This window comes from Elephantulus edwardii, unplaced genomic scaffold (assembly GCF_000299155.1).
Source record: "Elephantulus edwardii isolate Elephantulus edwardi_28Jun2011 unplaced genomic scaffold, EleEdw1.0 scaffold00155, whole genome shotgun sequence".
NCBI lineage: Eukaryota > Metazoa > Chordata > Mammalia > Macroscelidea > Macroscelididae > Elephantulus > Elephantulus edwardii.
Window position 1 is genome coordinate 7811987 of NW_006399905.1, and position 17734 is coordinate 7829720.

Sequence of the window (17734 nt, forward strand, 5' to 3'; positions counted from 1 at the left end):
CTCCTCTCCTTGAAAAGCAAAAAAAACCTCCTTCATTGGTACACAATCTCCCTCCCGCACATTCCCACTCCCACCCCCACCCCAAATATAATCCACTCTGCAACCCTCATTCCCTACTCTTATGATAAACATAATGCCCTAAAATATAATACTTTTAAACTATTCTCTCCCTCGTAGACTTCAATGCAGTAAAATATAATTTATCCAGTTTTTCTCAGTCTTACCCCCACCCCGATGTCAGCCTCATTCTACAACACTGGCACCATATAGCATTTGTTCCTTTGTGACTGAGATATTTCACTCAGCATCATGTCCTCCAGGGTCACCAGATCTTTTTAATTTTTAACTAGCTGTGGTGGCTTAGTCAGTATGGAGCTGTGCTGCTAATTCAAAGTATGTGTCTTCAGTGGTTCAAATCCACCAGCAATTCCAAGGGAGAATGATGGGCAATCTCCTCCTGTGCGACTTACAGCCTCTTAAAATCTGCTGGAGGGTCAGCTATGGGTTAGTTCCAACTTGAAAGCAATGAGTTGAGTGGAATTGACTTACCGGACTGGACTTGGTGGTACCAGCGATGTCACAGTCACTGCTGACGCCTGCATAAGATTCAGAAACAGTTTAAGCATCTGAGGGTGGGGTCTGGGCTGATTTGCTTCTTCATTGTTTCTTTTGGTGTTTTGAGTTTTAAAAGCTCTACTAGTATATGTACAGATTTGTTTTTGATATCTGAGTAGCAAGAACTTTGTAAGCAATTCACAGAAAGAAATCTTAAATAACATTTATTATCTTTAATCTAAAAACCACTCTCTTTCCCCTCTGAACAACTCTATTTTCTGCCTGCTCACAGAAGTCCATTTCTAACTGAAGAGGAAACCAGATGCTGCAGAAAGTCAATTCTAAAATTCTGAAGATCTTAGTTTGTTCCAGAAGAGGGCGACTTTGTGCCAAGAATTTGTTTGGTTGCATGGTTGGTTGGTGGTTTTTGTTTAATTGTCCCTTAAAAAGAGGATTTGTATGGACATTTTCAGTTAATCCAGAGTTTATTTTCATTATCACAGCCCCCCTGCTCCCAGTGGTATTAAGATCATTTCTGGAATTATTTAACTTTCCTGGTGTAATAAAAATAGTCTCACAAGCTTAATATAACCCCTCTTCAATAAACTGGGATCTTGCCAGGCCTCTGAATTACTACCAAACAGCTTTAGAAAGGGGGTGGAAAGGTGGGTGAAACCTGTTCTGGGATGGTTTTGAAAATCATTTAAGCCCATAATATCACCTTGTTTTCTAACATTTTGCTTTTCAGCCTCTAGTTCCTTGTTACCTCTGTTTGACTCTGCACGCCCACTTGTGAATTTTCTTTGGGATTTTGTTGTTTTGGTGTTCCCGCCCTTTGCATTTTTCTGTAATAGTCAATAACTTCCTTGCAGCCTATTCATACCTTCACTTCCTCCCCAGGTCCCACAGATTTGGTAGTGTGGTCCTTAGGGAGCTGTACTGCTAACCCACAGCTCTGGCAGTTCAAACACATTGGCGGCCGAAGATGGACAATCTCCTATCATGTGCTTTACAGCCTCAGAAACCCGCTGGAGGGTCAGCTCTGGTAATAGCAATGAGTTTGAGTGCAAAAATGCCCACAAGTGGAGTTGCTCGGCCTCTGCCCAGAACCCTCTGCCCTTTCCTCCCCTACCATGCCCAGAATTCTCCCACTCTGTGGACTCCCAGATCTTCCTAACAGCAGCTAGTCCCCTCAGGCTGCTGACTACAATTTCCACCATCAAGAAAACTGTTCTCTGGAGGATTCTGGTTAGAAAGGTTCTGGGAAGCACGCAGGAGCCATGGCTCTGTCTCCAGAGGGCCCTGGATGCTTGCCCAGAAGTGTCATCCAGAATGGGAAGGGACAGAAGGAAATCTCTGGCTCCTGGTGAAAGGAGGGCCTATCCTTACCCCTCTCGTCTGGTCCCTCTTCCACAGAGCACAGCCGGCTCTCAATTTCCCACACTTCCTAAACCACATGCCTCTGGAGACTATGAACTTTGAGAAACGACGATAGTTACAGAAAGGCTTCAGGTCTTTTCATAGGGTCTCTATGAGTCGTGCTTGACTCAATGGCAGTCAACAACAACATGGAGCGATGAGCACCAGAGGTCACCTGTTTCTGAGCATTCACTGTGCATCTTCTTCTTGGCTCACTCTTTCCAAACTGAGCAAATTATACTTGATCCCACTCCCTTCCCCCCACGCTATTATCTCTTGGGCTAAGAGGTAAGGTCTCAGTCCCCAGAAGGCCACTGATGAGGAAAGAGAGGCAAGAGATTAAGTGGCTTAGCCGGCCAGGAGCACAGCCTGACTGAATCCTCTCAGGTGGGTGACATACAGCCAACCTCAGGCAGGTAATACGAGAGCCATCGTGGATGGGGTGACAGTGTTCAGTTTAGCTGAAATGGGTCACCTGTGCCATCCAACTGCAGCCAGTGAAAGTTTATATGAATCAGGAAATCCACACTGATAGCACTTGTTGTTGTTGTTGTTGTTATGTGCTGTCAAGTCGCCTGCAACCCATAGGGACCCCAAGTACAGCAGTTCTGAAGCCTGCCCTGTCCTGAGCCAGTCTCACTGATTCCAACATTCCTACCCCCGTTGCCCCAGTCACTCCATCAATCCATCTCATGGGGATCTTCCTCTCCTGGGCTGTCTCTCCACCTTCTAAGCATTATGTCCTTCTCCAAGGACCGAAAATGTGAATTTTTATTTTCTGAAGTAAGCTGTGGATTCCTTTGGGGATGTATCTCTGATATATGCCTTTTCAGTGGAATTAGGAGAGGCACCAAGCAGATGATACAGGGCAACTTGTAGGGGACCTGACCACACACATTTAGACAGGAACGGACTCCCTTACCTTGGCAGTGCGGGAACACGTGGGTCTCTGAGAGACACCGGTCGCAGCGCTGTCCTGTCACTCCCGGGCGGCAGTCACACTGCCCTGTCTCTGGGTTGCATGGTGTCTGGTAGGAGCCAAGTGGTGAGCATGTGCAGGCTGCAGGAGAGAACTCGGTTAGCCTGGGCCCGGAGCAGGGGCACACGCATGGGGTACCACGCCGGAAAGGCTGACCCACGCTCCTGCTCCGCCTCCCATTTGCTCTGCAACCTTAACCAGGTCTCTGAACGGCTCCAAGCCTCAGTTTCCCCTTCTGTAAGAGGGATCCTAGTGTCTGCTAGGTAAGACTGTCATGAGGATTAAAGTAGGATTAAGGTAGGGCAATGCTTGTCAAACAATGAGTGTCCACGGACTGCTAGTTTGCGCTCTGCTGGGGTGGGGGGGAGGTAGCTGGCTGCTAACCGAAAAGCCAGTTCTCTCTGACAATTCAAATCCATCAGCGGCTCCAGGGAGAAGGATGAGCAATCTCCTCCCATAAGATTTACAGCCTCAGAAACCGACTAGAGAGTCAGCTGTGTCAGTTCTGACTCCCCAGTAATGAAAGGGCTGTTAGTGTCATAATCAACAGCATGTCCTAAGGATCCAAGAGAGAGGCTTCTTGCTGACAACGACAAGTGATGTCCAAGAGAGGCACTGAGGGAAGAGCTGGGGGAAGTGTCGGGGGGGGGGGAGAGAAACTCGACCCTTCAGCAGGGGCCAAGAGTGAACCACTGCAGTCCAGATGCACTGACAACTGTCTCCCTTATTTCAATAGGTCCTTCTCATTTCATAGCTTTTATCTCAAGAACCAGGAGCTGAATCCCTGAGTGCCTGGTTCCCAACCAAAAGGCTGATGGTTGGAATCTCCTCGAGGGACTTCAGAGGAAACGTGTAGAGACCAGATGGAGAAAGGTTGGAGTCACAGAAAATTCTATGGAGAATAATTCTAGTGGGGTTCAAATGAGGTCACCAAGAATCCAAATCAGCTCAAGGGCAGATGGTTCACTGCCATCAGCTACACGTCCATGATGATGATTCAGCTCCCTCTCCCCCTGACTTGCAGCAGTGCCACGCACAACCCCAGGCTGCTCAGACAGGATCCATGAACCACCGTAACCTTCAGAGTAACAGTAAATTAAGAAAAAAGAAAAAAAATACGTGTTCACAGGGTTTCAAAAATTCCACACTCGCTGAAGCCTAGGCCAAGAAAAGCCTCGGAAGGTAAAGTGCTAATATCAGAGATGGATTTGCACGTGTCTGTGGAGGGAGAACCGTGCCCGTGGGTGAGGCTTAGAGCTCTGAGCCTGGGGACCTCTTCATTCTCTTCCACAGGACTTGGTCAAACTCAAGGGCTACATGGTAACAATAATGCTAGAGTTTGCCAGACCTGTCATTGGATCATGAAATAAGAAACCTAGCCGCTGAGAGAAAGCAGAGAGAGTATTCTTATTTACAGATTACCTGGGACCCCAATTGCTATTGTTGTTGTTGTTATGTACTGTCAAGTTGCCTGCAACTAATTGTGCCCTAAGTACAACAGCTCTGAAGCCTGCCCTGTCCTGAGCCAGTGTCACTGCCTCCAACACACCTATCCCCACTGCCCCAGTTACTGTATCAATCCACGTCCTCTGGGGTCTTCCTCCCCTGCATTGTCCCTCCACCCTCTCAACATCCTTGGCATCAGTAGGCAGAAAATCAACAGATGAATTGCACTGGGGGGAAACTGCTCTCAGGGACCTCTCCAGAGTACTGAGAAGCAACGATGTCAGTCTAGAGACTAAGTGGCACTTGATCCAGGCCATGGTCTTCACAATCACTTGCTATGCATCAGAGAGCTGGACAATGACTATGCATGACACAAGAAGAATCTCCAAGAAAACAAATAGGTCTGTCTTGGAGAGGGTGAAACCAAGGTTCTTCTCGGAGGCTAGGAGTTTGTAGCTCCATCTCAGATACTTTGGGCATGTGGCCAGGAGGGACTGGTCCTTGGAGAAGGACATCATGCTCAGAAGGGTGGAGGGACAGCTCAGGAGAGGAAGAGCCCAGGACTATGTGAATTATTTAGAGACAGTTGGTTACTTGCAGACCCAGAACCTCAGCCCCTCTTCCACCTTCCTGTGTGATGTTCATTCGCCCAGCAAACATGTATCGAAGGCCTGTGTTCATAGCCCTGCAGCTAGGTCCTACGAGAAGGTAAGTGTGAGAAATCCACGCCTTGACCCCAAGAAGCTGCGCATCCAGAGTAGAGGATTACTGATGTAGTGTGAAGTCCCTCAACCTCAAGAAACTAGACGGGAGAGAGGTTAAGAACCACGTCACTCAGTGAACTCTCTGCAGACAACAGCACAAGGCCCAGCTCTCCCACAGCCTCTGGTCAGTTCTTTCACATCCATGCCCCACAAGACCTTTCTGCCCAGATCAACTCCTTGCCCGTCAGACAGGTCTCTCGGGAAGGACTCTCGGGTTCTTGCGGCTATTTTTATCCAAAGGGATGCTAAACAGAGAAGAACGCTCAGCCACTCACAGGGGCAGCCAGGATGACTATAGAAGCCCAGGGCACACTGGCTGCAGGTCCAGCTGAAATAATAGGGAAGACAGTGACACTGTCCCTGTGGGCCCAATGTTATGTCTGGGGAGCCTTGGACATCACAGTTATACGCTGTTGGTGGAAAAAAAAGCCCAACCTTATGAGCATGACTTTTTTGCAAAGCTGTGAATTCCTCAATCTGATTTCGTATTTCATTTCAATTCCACTCTCTTGGAGAGCTGCCAGATGCCAACCCAAACCCCAGTGCTGGCTGCCCTTTCCTTACCCCGGGAAATACTCTAAGGCTTTCAAAAGCTTTTCATTCTGCTCTTTGTTTGGGTCCAGATCTTTCGGAGTTCCTGGAGTATCTCATGTCTTTCTTCGGATTCCTCAATGTTTCTAGTTTAAGACACATTTATTCCAAAAGAGCACAAAAAAGCAATGATAATAAAGATCCATTAATGAAACAGCTCATGTTTCCTAACGCCTTCCAGCATCTAAAGATAGCCCATGTCATTAGCTGTCACTGCTCCAGTCCCATCTCATGGTGATTCCACGCTTTACAGACTGTACTGCACAGGGTTTTCTTGATGATGATCCTAATGGAGGGAGATCACCAGGCCCTTTCTTCCGCAGCACCTCTGGGTGAGTTCACCCTGCTAACCTTGTTAGCAGAGGTACACAAAGCTTTTGGGCAATGGAGGGACGGACCTGTTCCATTGTGCATGCTGAATAAATTCTTGCTGATTGGATTAATGAATAATTTATTAGTCCAGCCCTATACTGCACATTGCCATAAAGTCAGTTTTAATGCCCAGGGACCCTATGAACTGCCAGGATCAAGCAGTGTTTGTTGCTGTTATACACAGGATCACTCTGGGTTGGATGCAGCTCAAAAAGCACCTAATGATAAGCACCCGCCATGCAGGTGCTTATTGCTCCTTGAGAACAGTTTCTTGGGGTCTAAACTGTCCTGTTCTTGGTGGGGCAAAACAGTTTGCTGTTTCAGATCTGAACCCTTGGGCCCCAAGAGAACTTGTCAGGACCCATCATCATGTCAGTGAGACACCCCCCTCCCTTATACGTGTCTTTTCCTAGAAACGTTCCTGAGTTTTTAAAAGAAGCTTGTTGCTGGGCCCGCTAAATCTTCTAATCCAATGAGCAGGGTTCAAAATGCTGCATCAGGTAGCCCAGTGTTTTGCAGTTGAAAAGTCCTCTGCTCTTCAGGAGTATAAAACCCTTTCACTAGCCCTTGCCAACTGCAGCGCTGGCTCTGAGCTTTGTGTCCAATTACTTTCATGTACTCCAGACTGCTCTCAAGATAAAGCTGTATTCTTTTCCCATTTTATTTTGACGTATTCAAGTGCCCTTTAGTTTTCTTTCTTACAGATGTAAATCCAACCACAGCTAGAAAACCAGTTTGGAGAACTGTCCACATGTCCTTCTGTTTCATATGTACATGGAAGTCTGGCGCCACACTTCATCTCAACCACTGAACACTTGCTTGGCCTGGTTACGTGGAGGCTTACTTTTCTTTCTCTCACTTTTCTCTCTCTTCCTCCTCCCCTCTCTCCTCACTCCTGCTTATCTCTTGTGGGCCTCGCCTCCGGCTTCCTTTTTCTCTTCCCCTTTTATTCCTCTCCTTCTTTCTTATCGCTCTCCTTTTGCAGATACAGTTTGCACAGAGCATTAAGGATGTAACCAGACCACATCAGCCAGTCAATCTGCACTCATGGTGCCTGCACCCCTCAGTGCACTAGCATAGAACTGAGCCCACAGGGGTTTTCAAAGGCTGGTCTTTCAGGAGATCTCCAGACTTCTTTTCTGAGGCACCCCTGGGTAGACTTGAACTTCCAACATTTCACTGAGCAGCTGATCTCTATGACCATTTGTACCATTCGGTAACTCCAATGAGGGTGAAATTAGTGCCCAGAATTCACTGTCCTCTTTCTACTCACCAGGGAGCACTGAGAGTGTAGTCCAGAGAGAATGGTGATTTTAACCTAAAGGCAACCAGTTCAAATTCACCAATAGCTCTGCAGAAGAAATACAGGCAATCTTCTCCCATGTGGTTTACAGCCTCGTAAAACCTAGTGGTGGCCTAGTAGTAACAAGCCACGCTGCAATCCTGAAGACAAGCAGTTCAAGGCCACCAGCTGCTACATGGGAGAGGGATGGGTAATCTCCTACCATGAGATTAACTGCCGCTGAAAACCACTGGAAGGTCAGCAATGGGTTGGTTCCAAATCTAAGGTATACAACAACAAAACCTAGTAGAAGAGGCTCTGGTGGCCTAGAGGCAAGAAGCTGCACTGCAATCCCAAAGGCAACGAGGTTCAAATCTACCAGCTGCTCTGCGGGAGAAGGAGGAGTAATCTTCTCTCATGCAATTAACTGCCTCTGAAAATCCACTGGAGGGTCAGATATGGGTCGGATCTGATTCGACAATAAACAACAACAACAAAACCTAGTGGAGGGTCAGCTATGAGTCAGCTCCAACTCAATGGCAATGAGCTTAAGAGGATTTTGTGGGGTTTTGTTTTAATTTTTTCATTATTATTTTCGTTTCCTGCTCACAGAAGGAGCGCTTCCAGCCCAGAGAGCTGAGCAACACAGTACAGACTACGCTAGCAGGCTCTCAGGGAGCAGCATACTTTCCTGGTACAGTTTTGCACTCAACTCTGTGGCTATGGAACCCTGATTTGCTAGGGCGGGGAGTGTTGGATCCCCCCTTTCGTGTCTGATTTTCAGATGCGCAGACACCCTCCCTAGTTTCATGGATTTGGGTAGGTTTGAGGTCAGCCAATCAGCACAGTGAATCTCATGGCCTTTGTGACTGATTCAGGCACAGATAATATTATCCAGTCAGAGCCAGATCTGCCTGAGACCAAAACAGACTGTTTGCTCTCGGCTGGAAACAGGAAGGATGTATATTTAAGAATCAAACTTGGTACAATTATTTTTAAAAAATAAAACAAGGAGGCTGAGAGAATCTCTTGGGAGAGAAATGCATAAATTTTCACAGTCCTCTTTTAGGGTGTTATACAAGATTGTGCATTGAACAAGCACAATTCCTCTATTAACTAAATACAAGGTGGTGGAGGTTCTTATGTGTCATCGAGTCATCTGCGATTCATAGAGACCCTATGTACATTAGCTCTGAAACTGGCCATATCCTACACCAATCTCATCATCTCCGACAGACCTAATCCCATCAGTCATTCATTCAATCCATCTCATCCTGGGTCTTCTTCTCATGCATTGTTCCTCTACCATTCCAAGCATGATGTCCTTCTCCAAGGACTGATCCCTCCTGGCCTTGTGCCCAAAGTATACGAGACGGACCAAAACAACCCTTGTTTCCATGGAACAAACTGGTTTCAGCCTCTCCAGGACAGACCTATTTGTTTGTTCTCCTGGCAGTCCATGGTATGTTCAACATTATTCTCCTGCACCACAACTTAAAGGCATCAATCCTTCTTCTAACATCCTTACTTATTGTCCAGCTCTCTGATGCTCAGCAAGTAATTGCGAAGTCCAAGACTTAGATCTCCTTAGACTCCAGACTGACATCATTGCTCTTCAGTACTCTAGAGAGGTCCCTGAGCAGAGACTCACCTTTTGATATCTTGAATGCTGGTGCCAAGAGTGTTAACTGTGGAACTAAGCAAGCTGAAGTTATCAACAATCTCAGTCTCTTCTCTGTCCATGGTGAAGCTGCCAGTCAGCCCAGTGATGAGAATCTTTGTTTTCTTGATATTGAGCTTCAATCCGTTTTGAAGACTATAATCCTTGACCTTCTGCAGCAAATACCTCATGTCCTCTTCAGTTTCAACATGCAAGGTTGTGTCATTTTCAAAATGCAGATTATTAATGAATCTTCCTCCAAGCCTGATATCACAATCTACCTCATAAAGCCCAGATTCTCAAACGATCTGTTATATAAGTTGAAAATGTATGGTGTAGATAGGATTCATCCCCGATACACATCTTTCCTGATCCTGAACCATGCAGCGTTTCCCTCCTCTCCTCCTGATCCAAGTATATGTTTTGCATGAACATAATTAAGGGTTCTAGGATCCGCATTCTTCTCAAGGTTAACCAACATTTGTCATGATCCACACAGTCAAATATTTTTGCATAGTCAATGAAACCCAGATAGACATTCCTCTGGTACTAACTCTCTGCTAAATTTCATTCAGTCAGGGAGACTGTCCTCCTGCCCCTGAATAAAAAAGTCTAGTACACTCTAAGACTTTCAAGTGTAGTCTTAGCTAAAAGAGCAACTTTCAAGCTGAAGCTCAGTTTCTAGTTAAATGTCTGGGTGCCAGTGGAGGGGAACAGCCTGCAGCAGAGGGTGTGGGTGGTGGTGGTAGCGATAATGGCAGTAATGGTGATGGCATAGAACTGGGCATCTTCCTCCAATCCTGCCTTTAACTTTATATGTGCCCTCAGCCTGGAGAAAAGAAGAAGAAAGGAGGAGGAAGAAAAAGAAGGAAGGTTAAAAGAATGTTCTTGAACCAGTACTGCAGTGAATGCAGGCCCCTGGGCATGGCAGACTGATTCAATATCCTAGGGTGTTTCCCAGCACCTTTTGTGGGAGGGATTCCTGATGGGCACCTCTGTGCTGCCATTCCCCTGACCCAAGTAATGACTGCTTCTCTCTAGTCCCACTGCTGTTACTCCATCTTTAACCCTTAATCATCTGGATAGTAGCTTCAGCCTCTTCATTTGAGATCTCAAAATACCTTTTGGGGGCCCCACTGATGATCTACGACACTCCAGTTAGACTCTCCCACGTCTGGCCACAGGAGAAACCCACACATCCTAACCACACAGTCAGATTCCTCTCATCTCAGCTGGAAACAAAGAAAATACAGACTTGGTAAGAGAAATTAGGTGGGAGATCAAGTGATTGAGTTTTGCACAATGATTTATTCATTACAAATACCTTTTTAAAAAAATCACAAACAGTGACTATATACACAACAGACCTCACCTGATGGACAATGTAAGAATCAGATGGACTACATCTGTGGAAAGAGTCATTAGAGAAGTTCAATATCAGCAGCTAAAACAAGACCAAGAGCTGACTGTGAAACAAACACTCATGCGCAAGTTCAAATTGAAGAAAATTAGCACAACGGCAAAAGAACTAAAATATGACTGCGAATCAATCCGAATTTAAAAACCATTTTAAGAACAGGTTTGAGGCATTTTATACTAATGATGGAAGACTGGAGGAGTTGTGAGAGGACATCAGAGCTATCATTCATGAAAAAAGTGAAAGGTCATTACAAAAACAGAGAAGAAAAAAAAGACCAAAAGAGATGCCAGAGGAGACTCTGAAAATTGTACTAGAGCATACAGAGGTCAAAAGAAAGGGAGAAATGCTGAAATAAGAGAGATGAACAGAATATTTCAAAGAGAAGCTTGAGAAGACAAAGTATTACAATAAAATGTGCAAGTAGTTTGAAAATAAAAAAATAACATGTTTCCTATTTCTTAAGTCATAAGAACTGAAAAAATAAATTCAAGTCTAGAGTTGCAACACTCAACGATTCCATGCACAAAATCTTGAATGATTCAGGAAGTATCAGAAGAAGACTGAAGGAAGACACAGAGTCACTGTACCAGCCACAAAGAGCTAGTGGACATGGGATGATTTCAAGAAGTAGCACATGAACAAGAACCAGTGGTAGTGAGAGAAGAAGTCCAAGATGTACCGGAGGCATTTATAAAAACAAAGGCCCCAGGAAGGGAGGAATATCAACTGGCATGCTTCAAAAACAGATGCAGACCTGGACGTGCTCAGTACTCCATGCCAAAATAAATCTGGAAGACAGTTACCTGGACGACTCAAAGAGATCCACATTGGTTCCTATTCCCCAAAATGGTGATGCAACAGAATGCATAAATTATAGAACAATATCATTAATATCACATACAAGTAAAGTCTTGCTGAAATATTTCTTAAAAATGGATAGAATGGTGCACTGACAGGGAACTGCTAGAATTTCAAAGTGGATTCAGAAAAAGACTGTGACAGGTTGGGCAGGGAGAAAAGTGCAACAATGAATGCATAGAAATCCAAAGTTGCTGTAAACTTTCATTAAAATTAATAATAAAAAATATTTTTTAAAAAGGCTATGAGACTAGAGACCTCTCATTGCTGACGTCAGATGGGTTCTGCCTGAGAGCAGAGAATACCAGAAAGATGGTTAGCTCTTTGATTAACTATGCTAAGGCGTTTGACTGTGTGGATCATAACAAATTACAGATAACACTATGAAGAATGGGAATCCCAGAATACTTGATTGTGCTCGTGTAAAACCTATACCTAAACCAAGAAGCTGCTGTCCAAACAGAGCAAGGGACAGCATGGGAGGCTCCCTCCCTGTTCCTCCCTGAGTGTTTCTACAGCTGCACCTTCCTCTCCAGCTTCCCGGGTGCAAAGGGAAGGCTGTGGATGCAGCATCAAGTCTTCCCATCCTTGAACAGCAGCCACAGCAGCCTGGTCTGAAAACATGGCACTTCTATTGAATGCATCTTTGGACGTTCTCCCAGGGTCTGCTTCTCCAGCTCTTAACTTTGTGTATTTAATTAGCACAGTAAGTCACTCTGTTTCTAATACTGACGTGATGTTTATTTCCTGAGCCCTGACTGATAACATCCCTTCTTCTTCCACCTCCTTTCCCTACCACGTTCACAGCTGAAGAAAGAACAACAGCAGACAGTGGGGAGAACTTGGGATAATTCATTCATCAGCTCACTCTTCTAGCATGTTTTGTTGTTGTTATTGTTAAGTACTACAAAGTTGGAACCAATTCACAGCAGACCTACCGGTGATTTACTGTGCGAGGCAATAAATCACACAGGAGGGAGTTCTCCCTCAAAGCAGCTGGTGGCTTCAAACGACAAGCCTTTGTGTTGACAGTGTAACTCCTGACCACTGAACCATTAGAGCTCCCTATCATTTACTGGGTATCTAAGTGCTCGAGGGACTGGACCAGACAACTTTTTTCCCTTCCATTCATTTCAAGAGCTTATATTAGAATGGGGCATAAAACAGACCCAGCGATTTCATGGCCCTGTTCCCTCACTCAAGACATCCTGCTCCTTTCCTATGTGTCCTAAAGTGTTCAGTTACCAGCTCCTCTCCAGAGCCAAGATTGAAAACTGGAGACCTGAGCTGGAACCATTAAGATTAACTCCAATCAGAGACAAGAACGGGTAGGAATAGAAGTCAAAGAAAGGAGGGGATAAGGCCCAGACAGGACAACTATACGTAATAGACGTGCATAAGACTCATTATTAAGTTGTAGGCATGCAGCTCTACTAGTAAGGCCCTCTTCAATTTCTCAGGAGGAAATTGATCTTAGCAGACTAATTACTAATTATAATCATGCTGTGTTTTGCCTGGGATTTTAGTGATTCAAAGATAGAATTTCTGGCTTCCATAAGGAAGACCTGGTTTCCATTCCTGACCAGCACCCCTCATGTGCAGCCACCACCCATTAGCCGAGACGTGGATGTAACTATATCAGCAGAGCTTCTAAACTAAGAAAGACAAGGAAGAAAGGCCTGGCAATCAACTTCTGAAAAATCAGCAAGGAAAACTATGATCCCAGTGGTTTGGTTCAAAGGCAACCATGGTGATGGGACAGGACAGGACAATTTTTTGTTGGTGAGCGTAGAGTCCTTGCCGACTCAGTAAGAGCTTATGACAATATTTTACCCACTTACCGTGGCAGATGGGGAATGAGTAAAAACCTAAGCGGCAGGTATCACATTGAGGGCCCTCCACCCCAGGGCGGCAGAGGCACCTTCCCCGGGCATCACATATTTCAGGGAGAACGCCTTCCAAGTCACATTCACACCCTGTGAAGGAGAAGAAACTCTCAGAGGGACTGCATTCCTCATTCCTTCTTGAATCTCCTGCCTCTAATAACTAAGGGAAAGAAGAGATTGGGAATCATCTCTGGCTTGTAAGTATTCTTCTCTCAGGAGAAAAGGGAAATAAATATCCATGAAAGGTAAGAAATGCCATTAAAAAACATCAAGGGCAATTAAAAAAAAATACTAAACAACAAAACAAACCTGGTAGGGGAATGTGTTTGCAAAATAGGTCAACAGCTTCCTCTTTTTCCAAATCCAAGCTTTGTGCAAAAACATTTATACCCCAGTCCTAGCTAACACATTAGATCCGTTCAGTTAATGAAACTGAATGTCATCTAATCTTCAGGTAAGCATATTTCTACCTTGCTTTATCTGGAATGGAAAAACTCCACTCTAATATAAATGCAGCCCTATTATGTGCAATTTATTGTCTTTGAAAACTTGCTGGAGAGTCAGCTATGGGTTGTTTCTGACTCAATGGTAAACAACAATGGCTTCTGAGGCATCACTCAGATTATTTCACTTCATCATCCAGGCATGGCGGCTTCCAATCCCTCACATAAGTTCTTTCTTATCTGTCTCAGGTGTCCCCATTCCCTGAATGAACTTCCCTTGTTCTTGGGATGACTGGCCCTTTCTCATCCTCCAGGACTTAGTTCAAATGTCAACTCCTCAGGAAGAACTTTCTAGACTCATCTGTAGAAACAGACTCACACCATGCTCTCCTCTCTAGTCTCTCTCTCAGCTATGTTTGACCTTCACAAACATTCTGAAGTGATTTCTTAAATCTCTTCTTTGCTTATTATTGACATGTATTGATTTTCTGACTTGCAAACATGTTGAATCAGATGGGCTCAAAGATGGGCTCCCAGCCAGTAGTCCACTTGGCTTGCTTGGGCCAATAAGGCAAGCTGAAAGTGCTGTTGGGTGACTTCTAAGCCCTGATCACAAGAGGCTGTGCAATCTCCTCTCTCACCCTCTGAAAACTCTGAGGCCACATGAGGACAGAAAGTCACTAGGAAAAAAAATGCTTATCTGTCCCAGCTGAGCCCACCCCAGCTGACCCTCCAGTGAGACCACTGGGAAGACCACCCAGCCACCCTGCACCACCGTGAGAAATAATCCTTGCTGCTTAAAGCCATGAAGATAGAGAGTGATTTATTATGCATCAGCAGATGAGTAATACACCCAGTGGACTGAAAATAGACGAGGGTTTCCCACAGGAACCCCAGTGCCGACACAGTGCCCAGCACACAGAAGCCCTCAACAAACGCTCTTGTGGAACAAAGAATCATGGAATCAAATCATCAACAATAATAACAATAAAAACAAAACAAAACACTAAACCAACTCAGGGCTTGGGGCTCTTGCTTGATGTTATTTCTATGAATAGTTATGAAATAAAGTAAAGAAAGAGTCCCACAAGAGGCATGCATCTCACAGCTGAGGAAAACAATGCTCGATTCATTAACTAGTTCCAGGTCCCACAGCCAAGACTGCAGAGTCCAGTTGGGAAACCAAGCCACTCCTGATTCCCAAGTTCTTTATATTACATGAAGAATATAAGGCAGTAATTGGTTTTAGATGGTAATTTAGTTTTAAAACCAACTTTCAGTGTTCTGGCCCCATGACAGACATCATAAGTCCAAGCGGTACTGATGTCCTTTCTGTGGGCTTCCATAACTTTATGTTCTGTCCCCGTCATAGCCCTTAACAGCTGTCATAATTCTTTACCTGTGTGTATCTCCTACAAGACTGGGAGATCCCTGGACACAGGGACCAGTAGGCCTTGGCAGCACCCAATAGAGAGAAAGCATTTAAAAGTTTAATGAATGAAAACTATGCTAGCTATTCAAGAATACACTCCACCCCAGTAAACACCATTCTTGAAATTCTATTTCATTGGCACTGATGCAAAGTAGGTGATTGTGTCTGAGATGCTGGAATCTGCCCACCCATCTCTTAACGTTATCTGGACGGTCTCCAAGCCAATGGTGCTGCCCCACCCCAGCAGGAGGACACAGCTCTCTCAGCCTGGAGGGGAAACACGGCCAGCCTGGTGGCCACAGTAACCACTACCCCAGTCTCTCCATTGTCAGCAGATCCTAAAGCCCTAACCACACTGACCTCAAGATCCTAGCAATGACAAGTAACTCCTCATGAAGTGAGGCAAAAACAGTTCCTGATATTCGTCAAGAATCTTCCATAAGAAATACAGGCAGAAAACCTGTTCACTACTTGGGACCAGCTTCTTTTCTTTTGTCTCTCTCACTCCCCACCCTTTTCCCTAACATAGTGGTTCCCTGACTAGGAAGAATGTGCAGTCATAGGCCAAAGATCTGCTCTTAGCTTCTCCACAACTTGCCAACCCATACAGCAAGTCTACCCATGAAGCTGTACCTCCCTCTGTCTTATCTCTCTCCTCTCAACTTTCCTTCGGGTCCCAAAGATTGAAGACCATTTGCCATTTAAATCCAACAGCACCCAACATTGGCCTTAATTCTCAACCAACTAAGGCTACCCTTCCAACTGAGGTAAAGAGTCCAAGGGCCTTCCCTGAGGTGCCCAGGGACTGGGGCTGATCACTCCTCTTTCTGTTATCCTACTCCCTCCTCTCGGACCCCTGGAGTGCCCTCCTGACACTTCACGATAGGACGCCATGGCTCTTGTGACTGAGATATTGGCAGTCATCCAGTCTCACATGGATAAGCTGATGACTCAGAAGGTTCAAGACAAGGGACAACTTGATTCCTCTAATGAGTCAGCTGAGCCAAAGGCAGAGAAACGCTTAGTAGAACGCCTCACGAAGCACCACCCAGGACCATGTGAAAACAACTGTCCTCCTTCACAACTTAAGGGGAACCCAACCCAGTGCCCCACTGTAGTCCCTGTCCAGCGGGAAGGACCTATATGTAACTCCAGACCTGCTCCCTACCCTGTGAGGTCTGGAATGAAGGAAGCTATCTCCAGACCTTACTCCCAAATTGGACTATGAAAAAAAAACCCTAATCATTCACATGTCCTGGTACGGGGACTAGATGACCTGATCCTGATAAAGCCCTGGGTCTGCTCACACATTGACAGGCCCCCTGTCCCAAATTCCAGAGCAAACTAACACCCTCTCTCGTTGTCCCTAAAAGCCCCTATAAAAGGAAACTGTCTTTGTCTGACTGCAGGCCACTCTGATCCTTTGTGCAAGTGCTCATTGGTGTTGAGAAAGAAAGGGGAAGGGGAAGGGGAAGGGGAAGTGTTCACTGGTGTTGAGAAAAGAGGAAAAGGAAGGGGAAAGAGAGGGGAGGGAAGGGAAAGGGAGAGGGAGAGGGAAAGGGAGAGGGAGGGGGAGAGGGAGAGTGATTCCAAAAGGCATTTTTGTTTCATAACCACTGTACCGGAAGACATGAAACCATCAGTAATCCCTGCTCACTAACATGAAGTCGATGGTAATTCAAAGCAACCATCTTCTAGGGTAGCATCAAACTGCCCCAACAGAGTTTCCAAGGCTATAAATGTTTACAGGAGCTTAACGTCATACTTTGCCCCTGTTGAATGACTGACTGGTGGGTTCAAGCACTGATCTTTCAGTTGTTGTTATTGTTACATGCCGTCGAGTCGCCTGCGACTCATAGCAACCTTATGTACAACAGCCCTAAACCATGCTCTATCCCTTGCCAATCTTGTCTCTGACACACCTATCCCATTACTCCAGTGACTGAATCAATCCACCTCTTCAAGGATCTTCCCCTCCTGCACTGTACCTCCACCCTCCCAAGCATGACGTCCCTCTCCAAAGACTGATCCGCTTTACAACATGTTCAAAGTATGTCAGAAGACGCTTCAGAATCCTTGCCTCCAAGGAGCAGCCTGGCTTCACCCTCTCCAGGTCAAACATGTTTGTTTTCCTAGCAGTCCATGGTACATTCAATACTCTTCTCCAGTACACAGCTCAAAGGCATCTATCCTTCTTCTATCATCCCTAGTCATTGTCCAACTCTCTAATGCATAGCAAGTAATTAAAAAGACCATGGCCTGTATCAGGCGAACCTTAGTCTCCCAAGTGACACCATGGTTCTTCAGTACTTTTTAAACGTCACTGACAGCAGACTTTCCCAATGCAATTCGTTGTTTCCTGGCTTCTGGTACCAAGAGTGTTGGTTGTAGAGCAATCTGAAGTTGGCATCAATTTCAATCTCTTCATCATTCATCATGATGCTGCCAATTGGCCCGGTGGTGAGAATCTTTGTTTTCTTGATATTGAGCTTCAATTCATACTGAAGGCTGTAGTCCTTGACCTTCTGCAGCAAGCGCTTCAGGTCCTCCTCAGTTTGAGCAAGCAGGGTTGTGTCATCTGCATAATGCAGAGAGCAGCTCAAAATATAAGCAACTATGATGCCTGG

General features: G+C 45.5%; 1 protein-coding gene across 1 annotated transcript in view; it reads right to left on the reverse strand.

Moving 5' to 3' along the window:
* Positions 1-17734, reverse strand: part of LAMA3 (laminin, alpha 3) — a 383386-nt gene that overhangs the window by 213753 nt on the left and 151899 nt on the right. The window contains 3 exon segments of the mRNA XM_006895048.1: positions 550-596; positions 2897-3034; positions 13188-13322. Coding sequence (XP_006895110.1) covers positions 550-596; positions 2897-3034; positions 13188-13322 — 320 coding nt within the window.